At 43.8% G+C, this 14120-nt stretch overlaps 1 protein-coding gene across 3 annotated transcripts in view; it reads right to left on the reverse strand.

Annotated features, from left to right (window-relative positions):
• Positions 1-14120, reverse strand: part of ZFAT (zinc finger and AT-hook domain containing) — a 346703-nt gene that overhangs the window by 90049 nt on the left and 242534 nt on the right. For all 3 annotated transcript variants that reach the window (XM_073679918.1, XM_073679919.1, XM_073679920.1), the window contains exon 13: positions 11828-11966. In XM_073679918.1, the coding sequence (XP_073536019.1) occupies positions 11828-11966 (139 nt within the window). The remainder of the gene's footprint in view (positions 1-11827; positions 11967-14120) is intronic.

The following is a 14120-nucleotide window of genomic DNA, read 5'->3' on the forward strand; positions in this document are numbered from 1 at the left end:
TGAGCAACATAACTTTTTGGTTTGTAAGATTTATGCTTCTGTTCATAAATCCTACTTTCATTTGCAGTTTGAAGGCTCTAACTTATTTGCATCTTATCAAACCAGCTAAATCTGCAGGGGGTTGAATACTACTTGTAGGCACTGTATGTATTCACCCTTTTTGCTATGAAGCCCCTAAAAATTTCTGGTGCAAGCAATTCCCTTCATAAGTCCCATGCTTAGTGACAGGACGTCCACCTGTGTGCAATCTAATGTCACATGTCTGTCAGTATATACACTTTACCTTTACTGAAAGGCCACAGAAGCGGCAACACCATTAACAAGAGGCACCACTAACCAAACACCATAAAGACCAAGGAGATCTCCAGACAACACCGTGAAGACCAAGGAGATCTCCAGACAACACCATGAAGACCAAGGAGATCTCCAAACAACACCATGAAGACCAAGGAGATCTCCAAACAACACCATGAAGACCAAGGAGATCTCCAAACAACACCATGAAGACCAAGGAGATCTCCAACCACCACCATGAAGACAAAGGAGATCTCCAAACAACACCATGAAGACCAAGGAGATCTCCAAACAACACCATGAAGACCAAGGAGATCTCCAGACAACACCATGAAGACCAAGGAGATCTCCAGACAACACCATGAAGACCAAGGAGATCTCCAGACAACACCATGAAGACCAAGGAGATCTCCAGACAACACCATGAAGACCAAGGAGATCTCCAAACAACACCATGAAGATCAAGGAGATCTCCAGACAACACCATGAAGACAAAGGAGATCTCCAAACAACACCATGAAAACCAAGGAGATCTCCAAACAACACCATGAGATCAAGGAGATCTCCAGACAACACCATGAAGACCAAGGAGATCTCCAGACAACACCATGAAGACCAAGGAGATCTCCAGACAACACCATGAAGACCAAGGAGATCTCTAAACATGTGAGGGACAAAGTTGTTGAGAAGTACAAGTCAGGGTTGGGTTATAAAAAATCTCCCAATCTCTGATGTTCCCCCAGAGCACCGACAAATCCATTATCATCAAATGTAAAGAACATGGTACCACAACAAACCTGCCAAGAGAGGGCGCTCACCAACACTTTCAGCCCGGGCAAGGAGGGCATTAATCTGAGAGGCAGCACAGAGACCAAAGGTAACCCTGAAGGAGCTGCACAGACTGGAGTATCTGTCCATATGACCACAATAAGCCATACACTCCTTTATGGAATAGTGGGCAGAAAAAAGCCTTTCACACAAAAATTGTAAGGCTCTTTTTGAGTTTGCCAAAAGACATGTCGAAGCTTCCCGAAATGTATGGAGGAAGGTGCCGTGGTCAGATGATACCAGAATTGAACTTTTTGGCCACCAAAGTAAATGCTATGTCGGGCGCCAAACCAACACAGCTCATTGCCCCAAGAACACCATCCCCAGAGTGAAACATGGTGGTGGCAGTATCATGCTGTGGGTATATTTTTCAGCAGCAGGGACTCCCCCCTGAACCAGCTCACTGACGGATTTTCACCTAATTCAATCTGCAGCAGGCAATAGTGCAACATGGTGGCTTATAGATGCAAACGGTGTCACATTTTTAATAAAACCCAATTGCAAAAAAATATTTTTAACTATGGATGAGCGAACCCGTGTGCTCATCTCTATTTTTACCAAAAATACATGCATTTAAGAAGTGCAAAAAAGAAAAAAAAAAAAAGAAAAAAAAAAAGAGTCCCAGAAACTGTCCACTCATTTTAAGATTCTATCATTATGCTTTAAGGGAACCTGTTGTAGGATCCACCCTCCTAAGCAGTCTATGTGGGCATGTAGATCATAGAGAGTTGAATAAAATGATAGTTTGATATCTGTGATCCAATATTTTATTCCAGTGAAATCCACGTTTTTATTAACATGTAAATGAGCTGTTGAGATCTATGGGCCGGACACAGATCTCCCTGAGACTCCGCCTCTGGAGCTTATTTCACATGAGAAGAGGAGTTACCAGTGTGAGACATGTAATGACTGACAGTCAGCTCTCCTGATCTATGTGTCTCACTCACATCTTACTTTCTTAAATTCTTGAAACAGGCCGTGTAGATCCCAATGTAGTTTTATCCTTTCCTATAGGGTTAATGCGTTCGTCTCCTCCACAGCGAGTCTAATGATACCGTAATTCTGAGCTTCCACACTGGGAAGGAGGATAGGAAATCGCCGTGGATAATATCGGTAATTCCAGCCATTATTAATAAATGTATTCCCTCAGAGTCTAATTTTCAGATGTGCTCATAGAAAAGAGGCCATTGAAACGAGCCGCCAACGGGCAGGAGAAAATCTAATTTGTATGAGGGTTTAGGCCATTTAAAGTCCCAAAAGTCATAAAGATTGAGCAGAGGCCGGGTCCTCAGCTCCAGACACTATAAAATGTGCATCAGAAATGGAGGCTGTGTTATATAATGCAAAAATATGGGAGAAGAGTAGTTAGAAAAAAGTTTTTTCTGGGGTAACGTTTCAGTCTGCTTCTCCAGCCCTTTATCCAAACACCCTGGATAAAGAGCCCCACGCACCTTCAATAGCTGCTCAGGGGGTCAACAGCTTATTTTCCCAACCCTCTATAGACATGCATGCTCCGTCCAGCTGAGCGCGCTTGGGTTTTCATTAGCAGACATCTTGGTTTCACGAAAAACAAAAAGATTGGGAGCAGAGGTTTAAAACCTTGTATACTGTTCGCCTCTTTGGGTGAAGTGTCGGGAGACGGCATAAGTTGGTAGGCATGACTCACCGAAATCAGCTAACCCCATTCCCCGAGGCACAACGCAAACGCCTTTCAAATATTTTCTTCCTTTTATATAGAACGTCCTACATTTGTTAGGTTGTCTACAGTCGTGGCCGTAAGTTTGAGGCCGAAACAAATTTTGGTTTTCAGAGAGTTTGCTGAAATTCCCACCAAAAATTGCAAGGTCATGAGAAATAACAAAGGGGTTGTCCACTACTAGGACAACCCCTTCTTGATCTAAATGTTTGGCCTCCGATAAACAAAAAAAAAAAAAGCCTTTACTCACCTCCCATGCCAGCACCATTCGCACTCATGTTCCGGGGGCTCCCGTGCTGTTGTTGTGACACGTGAGCCCGGCACACAATCCGTGTTGGCGTCACTGTCCCCGCCTTCTGTCGAATTGAACATGGAGAGAAGGTCCGGGCTGTAGCTGATCTCTCACTTCCGCTTCATGTTCAATTCGACAGAAGACGGGGACAGTGATGCCAGCGCTGATTGGGCACCGGGATAAACGTGTCAAAACAACAGCACGGGAGCCCCGGGACCGCGAGTGCCGACACCACGGGAACGGTGCCGGTACGGGAGGGGAGTACAAGAAGTGGACAACTTCTTTAATCATCAAAAACACATTCAAAGAGCGAGGTTTAATTGCTGTGAAGGAGTCTCCAGAGCACCCAAGAAAGTCTAACAAGCTCCAGGACCGTCTCATAAATAAGAGTCGGCTACAAGATCGGTTCAACACCAGTGCAGAGCTTGCTCAGAGATGGCAGCAGGCAGGTGTCATTGATGTGAAGACTTTTGGAGGTGGCCTGGTGACAACAAGAGCAGAAAAGAAGCCACTTATTTCCAAGAAAATCATTAAAGACAAAAAGACATTCTGCATGAAGTACAGGGTTTGGACTGCTGAGGATGGGTGTAAAGTTATTTTCTCTGATGAAGTCCCTTCAGACTGTTTGGGAAATCTGCAAAATGATTGTTTGGAGAAGAAAAGTTGAGCGCTACCATGAATCCTGTGTCTGCCAACAGTAAAGCCTTCTGAGACCACTCGTGTGGGGGTTCTCAACCACTGATGGACTCGAGCACCATTTTGCCTAAGAACACTTCCATAAATAAAGAATAGGATCTAATCTTTCTCTAAGAGCATAATCCAGGAGTAATTTGGGGATGAACTTTGGTTTTTCAAGCATGATGGAAGCCATGTCAGAAGGTAAAAGTGATAACTAAGGACCTCAGTGAAACTGTGGGTTCATGGCCAGGACACTGCCTACTTTTCAATCCCACCTGCGATCAATCCTCAAAAAATGACAAAGAAAACACCAGAAATTTTGATAAAGCCCAAGCTTGGATGAGGCAAGAAAAGGCAGTCAGGATTTGGCCCAGAAACTGATATCCAGCTACCGGGGAGAAGGGCAGAGCAGAAGTCTGGAAAAATAAGGATCAGCACTGTAAATATTGAGTGTTTCCATAAACTTGATGTATTTGTCAATTAAAGTTTAAAAACTTATGAAAAGTTTATAATTGTACTTTAGTAACCATAGAAATATCCGAATAAAAAATATAAAACACCGAAGAAGCAAAATTTGTGTTAGTCTCAAAACTTTTGGCCGCAACGGTCATTGAAATGCCTCAAACTTTTTCACTGTCTAGGTGCATTTTAACTTTACATATTGCTTTTTTTTAATTCCCCCAAGAGGTAAAACTGTACGGGAGCACGCCAAGATAGCAGGAGAGTAGTCCACAAACTATTATAGGGTACCTGTATATTAGCTGACAGTTTTCATTGCATCAATTTTAACCAAAATCAAACAGAATTGCAATTCTCGTATAGTTTTGTACAGCTCCTAGGCTGGCCCCATGCACTTCAAGTTTACAGGCTTTCAGGCTCCTTATACTAAGGGTCCATTAACATTGGGTGATGTTTTGCATTTATTATGCATTGCTTATATAAGGCTATCATATTCTGCAGCGCTTTACATACATTACATCCCTTTACACCCTTGTCCCCATCGGGCCTCACAATCTACATTCCCTATCAGTATGTCTTTGAAGTGTGGGAGGAAACCGGAGAACCCGGAGGAAACCCACGCAAACACGGGGAGAACATACAGACTCCTTGCAGATGTTGTCCTTGGTGGGATTTGAACCCAGGACCCCAGCGCTGCAAAGCAACAGTGCTAACCACTGAGCCACAGTCCTGCCCTTTGCTGTTTGCCGTTCGCTTAATTGCTGTCTGACCCGGTTTCAGGTGCCCATTGAACAATAAGCAATAATTCAACCATAGCACATCTGCTGCCATTATTCTCGGCAGCACAGGCCCTGTTTATATAGCAGGATGCGCTGCAGAGAATGAGGATTTTTTTTTGTGCATACCAAATGATCATTTCACCCGACGAACAAGCGTCTTGCTCATTCTTTGGGTGATCGGCAACCTGTTTAGACTACATAATTATTGGGAAATAAGCATTACTAGGAATGCCCATCCACAATAATCGTACAGTCTATATGCTCCTTAAGACTCTTTTGTTTAGCAGGTGTGTGGCATTTATTTTGTAATCTTTTATTTCTCATTAGTAGCTTAGTAATGCGCGGGAGGCACATAGCAACCAACGAGGAGGCGGGTGGCAGGCCTGAACCAATGATGAGGTGGGAGGCGCACCCCAAACAACGAGGAGGCGGGAGGCGTGCCCCAACCAACGAAGAGGCGGGTGTCACGCCTGAACCAATGATGAGAAAGGAGGCGTGCCCCAACCAACGAGTAGGTGGGTGTCACGCCTGAACCAATGATGAGAAAGGAGGCGCACCCCAACCAACGAGGAGGCAGAAGGTGCGCCCCAATCAATGAGGCAGATGGCGTGCCTCAAAAAACAAGGAGGAGCAAAGGCACGCCCCAATCAAGAAGGATGCGGAAAGGCGCGTCTGAACCAATAATGAGGCGGGAGGCGCGCCTCAACCAACAAGGAGGTGGGAGGCGCACCCCAAACAACGAGGAGGCGGAAGGCGCACCCCAAACAACGAGGAGGCGGGAGGCGTGCCCCAACCAACGAGGAGGCAGGTCTCACGCCTGAACCAATGATGAGAAAGGAGGCGCACCCCAACCAACGAGGAGGCGGAAGGTGCGCCCCAATCAACGAGGAGGTGGGTGTCACGCCTGAACCAATGATGAGAAAGGAGGCGCACCCCAACCAATGAGAAGGCGGAAGGTGCTCCTCAACCAACAAGGAGGCGGATGGCACGCCCCAATCAACGAGGAGGCGGAAAGGCGCATCTGAACCAATAATGAGGCGGGAGGCGCGCCTCAACCAACAAGGAGGTGGGTGGCACACCCCAATGAATTAGGAGGGTGGCACACCCCAATCAATCAATGAGGAAGTATGCCCCAACCAGCGAGGAGGCAAGAGGCGTGCCAAATCGATGCAGAGATGGAAGGTGCGTCCCATCCCACGATCAGGCAGGAGGAGCGTCTTAAAACACCTGTGTTTCTGTAGGTACTGCTACATTTCTGACCTCTCAACTGGATATCCCTTTAACCTATTTCTGAACTTTGTAGGTACAACTGTGGTCATTTTTGTAGGGTACAGTGGTTGTTTTTTTTCTGAACCAAGTAAGGCTGCGTGCCCACTATGCGTTTTTCAAGCGTTTTTGCCGCAGAATTTCCGCAGCGAAAACGCTTAAAAACCGATTGGTAATACGTGCCCCATGGTCCCCAATGATAAAACGCATGTGCTGTGCACATGGTGCGGAAATTTCCGCTGCGGATTATCATTGCGGAACAATACACACCATGTCCATTTATTTTGCGGACACGCAGCGTAATCGCCGCCATTGACTTGCATTGGACCGCGTGACATCCGCATCACTGCATCTGCACATGCGGGTATCACACGGTTCAATGTGCAGATGGTACCCAGGTCTGGAGGAGAGGAGACTCTCCTCCAGACCCGGGTACCACAGAAACTGTAAAAAAAAAAAAGAATTTAAAATAAAAAATAAAGATTATACTCACCTTCCGATGTCCTCCCGGTGATTCTCCCCTCCGTCTGGTCTGCTGTATGGGTCGCGGTGTTGTGAAGGACCTGCCATGACGTCATTGAGTCATGTGACCTGACACTCAATGACGTCACCGCAGGTCTTTCACACCACCGCGAGCCGCCCAAGACACCGGAAAGAGCGGAGAAAACACATCCGCATGCGTTTTTCCTGCCAGGGAGAAGCGGAAAAAATATGCAGCATTTCTGCATCGTGGGCACATAGCCTAATAGTTCAGCAAGTTTTAAAAGAAAGATTTTCTTAGACTGTATTCAGATGGACAATGTTAAACTAATCTATGTTTTAACAGTGAAAACGATCTCCATGTGAGTTTAATAAAGTTTCTATCTGCCCTCTGTCCGTTTTTCCTGGAGAGTAACTTTGAATGGCAAGACCTGTCTAAGAATCAGACTAAAAGAGTGCGCGCCGTGATTTTCGTGCATGTGAATTGACCACTTTTAGTGCTGTTTACTTAGAGTTTTGTCCTATCTACAAAATGACAGCACTCATGTATGAAAATCTGTTGGCCCTTGTGGAAATCACGGCTTGGACTAGAAAAGTCAAAATGGTACAGTGAGAAAGGAGAACAGTGGGGAGGACACAGACTGGAGCATGGAGAAAAGAAAGATTACTTATACAGGGAATGCCCACTGAACCCTGAACTTGCAGCTCCAAAACAAGACGGCTCAATAGAAGCAGGTGAATCAAATAGATGAAAAAAATAAAAGTAAGCCAACAACATAATGTGACCTGATTACCTCTCCAGGGTAATCAGAAACAAAGCCACAAGTTTTGTTATAGTAACTTAGCCTAAGCACCATCAATCAAAACAAAGCAAAAAAAAACAAAACCACGGTATTTGCATAGCTCATTTTGGCTATTGCTTTTGCACGAACATGACTACAACAACGTAGAACATTAATTAAAGATCTGGAAAGCTTTAATTAAGGCGCAATAAAGTAGACCAGACAATCACGCATGGAATGTGCAACCGTCCACTGATTAATTGACACGAAGACTGGAGGAAATTAATTCCCAGATAACTAATTTACTACTTGGAAAGAACGGGTTATTAAGTTGTTCTCATCTACCGGTGACAAGAAGGTTGGCCGCCATAGTGACAGACAATCCCCAAAATGAGAGGAGAAGGGAGCTAAATTTATCACCTACCTTGTAGATGTAGAAACACGAAACACAACAAGTTATTTAAGAGCTCGGTCACCGGGCCGGTTACGAAAAGGTCAGTCTCTCGGTCATTGGAGTGAAGCGGAAAAACCAAGACGGCACCGAAATAATTTGCTCCTAAAAGGATCGTCTTGTATAAGGAAACAAGCCCTAATTACACCAGTCCTGGAGCCGGTTCTCCAGAGCAGAGCTTTCTTCTAGCTTGTGGAAAGGTATATCGAGAACAGGGACACCCCTGAATGACGTCCATGTGCACTAATGGGGAGCACAGACATGGACTGCTTTTGTGAGATACAATCTGGAAGAAGTGGGCACCAATATCTTTGTACTTTCCGTGACTTCATTTAACAATTCTGCCTTGTAACTTTCTCCCTCTCACGAAACATTAAAGGCAAAAGGAGACTCTTCAGTTCGGAAGAGAATCCTCGTCAGTTCTGTTGTCCATGCCAAATCAATATGACGTCAGGAGCGAAGAGCTTGTAGGGTTTGCGCCTAGATGACATCAACTTTACAGTGGTTGAACCTGCCGCAATAATATCAACCATTGTTCTACAAGACACACCGTATCTTAAGACATTACTATTGACAAAAGAAAAGAAGCGTTGTCCGATTCTGTCCAGTCACACCATATTGATGACCTATCCGCAGGACTGGTCTCCAATATAAGATCAGTGCACCTTAGCGCCTTTTTAAGTGAATGTTACCTGAGATGCAGGACCTGGGAGTGGTCGCTAAACAATGTATACTGGTCCGGCTCTGTACATTGCTAACATCCAGCCACCGCAGCTGATCGGTAGGGATGCTGGGTGCTGATCAACCACTGATCTGATGTTGGTGACCTATCCGTAAGGTCCCAATACACAAACTAAAGTCGGCCGAGCTGATATCAGCCTAGCAGAGTATTCTTATGCATGGTGGAGTCCGGAAAGATGGCTGTCGGCTGAATAATTCTTAGGCCCAAAGCTATCTAATGTGTATGGGGGGGCTTTAGAGTAAATCATCAACACCATAGTAGAGAGAAACCCCTTTAAATAGGGAATGCAGAAGTGATAATGAGAGAGCCTTTGGCCGTCAGGCGTACTGCTCCGATGGAAAGGTCAACAATATACAGTCATGGCTGAAAGTGTTGGCATCCTTGAAATTGTTCCAGAAAATGAAGTATTTCTCCCAATTACACATCTTTTGTTATAGTTTATTTCTTTTGTGTGTATTGGAACAACACAAAAAAAAGGAGAAAAAAAAAGGAAAATTGGACATAGTTTCACACTAAACACCCAAAAATGGGCCAGACAAAATTGTTGGCACCTTTCCAAAATTGTGGGTAAAAAACTTTGTTTCAAGCTCACCTGTGGCAAGTAACATGTGTGGGCAATATGAAAATCACAGCTGAAACCAGATAAAAAGGGGAGAAGTTGACTCCATCTTTGCATTGTGTGTTTGTGTGTGTTGCACTAAGCATGGAGAACAGAAAGAGGAGAAGAGAACTGTCTGAGGACTTGAGAACCAAAATTGTTGAAAAATATCAATCTCAAAGTTACAAGTCCATCTCCAGAGATCTTGATGTCACTTTGTCCAAGGTGCACAACAAGAAGCTTACAACCCCTGGCACTGTAGCTAATCTCCCTTGATGTGGACGGCAGAGAAAAATTGATGTTGCAACGCAGGATAGTACGGATGGTGGATAAGCAGCCACAATCAAGTTCCAAAGAATTTCAAGCTGTCCTGCAGGCTCTGGGTGAATCAGTGTCTGCGCGAACTATCCATCTACATGTGAATTAAATGCTATGGCAGAAAACCCAGGAGGACCCTATTGCTGACACAGACACATAAAAAAGTTAGACTGTAGTTTGCTAAAATGTACGTGAGTAAACCAAAATCCTTCTAGGAAAGCACCTTGAGGACAGATGAGACCAAGATAGAGCTTTTTGGTGAAACACATCATTCTACTTTTTAAAGAAAATGGAATGAGGCCTAAAAGGAAATAACACAGTACCTACAGTCAAATATGATGGAGGTTCAAAGTAGTTTTGGGGTTGTTTCGTTGTCATTGGGAATTGGGTGCCTTGAAATGTGTTCAAGGCATCATGAAATCTGAAGATTGGCAAAAGATTTTGGGTGGCAATGCAGTGCCCAGTGTCAGAAAGATGGGTTTGTGTCCTAGGTCATGGGTTATCCAGCAGGACAATGACCCCAAACATACTTCAAGAATAACCCAGAAGTGGATGGAAACAAAGGGCTGGAGGAGTTCTGAAGTGGCAGCGATGAGTCCGGATCTAAAACCCATTGATCACCTGTGGAGAGATCTTATAATTGCTGTTGGGAGAAGACGCCTTCACATATGAGAGACCTGGAGAAGTTTCTAAAAGAGTCGCCCAAAAATCCAGTTGAGAGAAGTAAGAAGCTGATGGTTATAGGAAGCGACTGATTGCAGTTATTTATTCCAAAGGGGGTGCAACCAAATATTAAGTTGAGGACGACAACAATTTTGTCCGGCCCATTTTTGTTTTTTTTTGTTAAATTATTTTACAATTTGTCTTTTTTCCTGTTTTTTTTTGTTGTTTCCAATACACACAAAGGAAATAAACCTGTGTATAACAAAACGTGTGTAGCTGCAATAATTCTCTGGGAGAAATACTTCATTTTCTGCAACAATTACAAGGGTGCCAACACTTTTGGTCATGACTGTATTACTCCTGGAAAACCCTTTTAGATAAAATTTGCACATACATCATAAAAAAAAACAAAAAAAAAACCTATCCATATTTGGAATCCACACGACTAATAACATGAACCATTAATTCAATCAGGTAATTTAGTGTAAAATGTGAACAGTATAAAAAAAAAATTTCCTCCCAATTCGCCTTTTTTTCTATTTCAATTCGCGTCACAAAATAAATGAATGTAAATGACACTTTAATCTGTCCAAAGCCTGAAAAAGTGCAGAAATAAAGCACAAAAACCTTAAAAAAATAATAATAATAAAAAAAAGTATTGCAGCCTTAGACGTCACAAAATAATTCTGCCAGAATAATTTTAGTAGTGAATAAGTTTAGGTCCATTATACCAACGAGTGCGCAATATGCTAAAAAAGTATCTGGACGTTTGGCAAGGGGTTAATTTATAAATTCAAAATCTAAAAAGGAAGAATCAAATGGAATCAGGAATAGACTATATCATCCTGTAAATGTAAGGCTCATACATATGGAAAGAAAAGATCCCTTTAATGAAGGTCCGCTGCGGACCTTCACCCGTGTATTTAGTATGAGAGCCTTAAAAAAGTAATGACGGCGGAGCGATGCCGTGAATGTATAATCAGTGCAGGGCTGGTGCATTATTAATCTGCTGGAGGAAGGCGCTTTCATCTTTAATCGCCCCTTATCACAAGCTGTAGACCAGAGCGAGCGGAGATGTAATCAGCCCCCTCGTCACCGGCCTTCATCGTACGCGGGGGCACGCTGCGCTGCATTACACATTTACCGCTCCTGGGTCCGCACTACACATTTACCGCTCCTGGGTCCGCGCTTTACTTTCCTTCCTCTGTGTTTGATCTTCACTTCTACTCCAGTCTCAGCCAGAGACCAGGAAGCGCTGCATTACGGGAGGTCGTAGTTAAGCTGTTGGGTCACAGTCTACTTGACTGCTCGGTAGCACGGGCAATAACGTATCGCTTCTCCCTCCCACTAATTGTATCCAAGCAGGTTCCCTCTTTTTGTTCGGCGTGGTTGGCGTTTGACAGCTGCAGTCAATCCCTGGGACCACTGATTGGCTGCAGCAGTTACATGCCGACTACGCCTAAACAGACGGCGCTGCGTCTATAAGACTCGAGGCTCTTACCTTGGAGGACGAGGGCTTCGGAGGAGACTTCTCCAGATCCGGAGTTCACACATTCTTCGTTAGGATGCTTTTTGTTGTAATGTCTTTTCAGTGAGCCGGGAATATTACAGGAATAATGGCATAAGGCACAACCGAAGGGCTGAAAGGAGAGGAAGACGCACAAAATAAGAAAGGAATTTAAAGGAGAGGATCAGTCATTTGCCATAAACATGTAAAATTCTTTGTAGATGCCGCTGTTCTCCTGATTCTGGAGATACTTTTCTTTTATGCTTGCGCCTCTCCGTTCCCGAGATACGTTGTCTTCTTCTATGTATAAAAATCAAGTTTTGTTGGACAAGTGGGTGCGGTCCTCAACGAGATGCCCAGAGAGGAGTTGAGGACCACACCCACTTGTTAAAAAGCAAAGCCTAGATTTATATACAGGGAAGAGGAGGCCATATCTCAGGAAAAGAGGAGCAGGAAGAAAAGAAGAACAACATCGGATTCAGGAGGACGTCGGCATTTATACAAGGTAAAAAAAGAAGATATTTATGGGAAAAGACCACATACAATTTGATAGAGACCAGAAATGTTCGAAACATTCTTCATGTGAAGTTGTACTACACTGCAATCAAAATTTATGGCACCCACTTAACTCTTTATATTCATTTTCACATTCTTCTTTTATGTTTAAATAGGTCTATTATTATAGTACAGTATATAAAACGCTTTATTTTGCTATTTTTATGCATTATTGAAATGTACAACATAATAAATTTAATATAATCATTTACTGTGTAACAAGAAACAAATAAAAAAAAAAATGTTAGAAAACCCGCAAGGCTACTTTTGCTTATTCCATGAAACTACACCCAACAAGCTGCTTTGCAATCCAGAAACAAACCATGGACATGAATTTGGCTGAGCTGCAATATCAGACACAATAGGATAGGTGTGGCGCTGTTTCTGGAAGTAAGTATATTTATCTTCTCATGTACAACCCCTTTTAAATGTTCTATTCAAAGTTTCAAAAGTACATCCAGCCTGTATTACTGGGAGAGACACACAGATCTCACATCCGGCCTATATTACTAGGAAATATACACAGACCTCATATCCTGCCTATGTTACTGAGGGAGATATAGAGCTCACATCCAGCCTATAACTGGGAAAGACACACATAGACCTCACATCCAGCCTATATTACTGGGAGAAACACACAGACCTCACATCCAGCCTGTATTACTGGGAGAGACACAAAGACCTCACATCCAGCCTATATTACTGGGAGAGACACACAGACCTCACATCCAGCCTATATTGCCGAGAGAGACACACAGACCTCACATCCAGACTATATTACTGGGAGAGACACATAGACCTCACATCCAGCCTATATTACTGGAAGAGACACACAGACCTCACATCCAGCCTATATTACTGGAAGAGACACACAGACCTCACATCCAGCCTATATTACTGGGAGAGACACACAGACCTCACATCCAGCCTATATTACTGGGAGAGACACAGAATTCACATCCAGCCTATATTATTGGGAGAGACACACAGAGCTCACTTCCAGCCTATATTGCCGAGAGACACACACAGACCTGACATCCAGGCTATATTACTGGGAGAGACACACAGACCTCACATCCAGCCTATATTACTGGGAGAGACACACAGACCTCACATCCAGCCTATATTACTGGGAGAGACACAGAATTCACATCCAGCCTATATTATTGGGAGAGACACACAGAGCTCACTTCCAGCCTATATTGCCGAGAGACACACACAGACCTGACATCCAGGCTATATTGCTCAGAGACACACAGAGCTCACATCCAGCCTATATTACTGGGAGAGACACACAGAGCTCACATCCAACCTATATTACTGGGAGAGACACACAGACCTCACATCCAGCCTATAGTACTAGGAAATATACACAGACCTCATATCGTGCCTATGTTACTGAGAAAGACACAGAGCTCACATCCAGCCTATAACTGGGAGAGACACACAGTCCTCACATCCAGCCTATATTACGGGGAGAAGAAACACAAAGACCTCACATCCAGCCTATATTATGGGGAGAAGAAACACACAGAGCTCACATCCAGCCTACATTACTGAAAAGGTTACAAATATGTCACACCCAGCCTATGTTACTTAAGAGTCATACAACCAGCCTATTTTACCAGGAGAGACACTCCCAATAATAGAAAATCTGAAACTTGGATGTGGCTGCAAACTGCATATCCTGGGGTCTGAAGATTGCAGACTGAAACGTAATACAATTTTATTA

This window comes from Phyllobates terribilis, unplaced genomic scaffold, assembly GCF_046119375.1.
Source record: "Phyllobates terribilis strain yellow unplaced genomic scaffold, ASM4611937v1 Scaffold_4__5_contigs__length_816908805, whole genome shotgun sequence".
NCBI classification, from domain to species: domain Eukaryota; kingdom Metazoa; phylum Chordata; class Amphibia; order Anura; family Dendrobatidae; genus Phyllobates; species Phyllobates terribilis.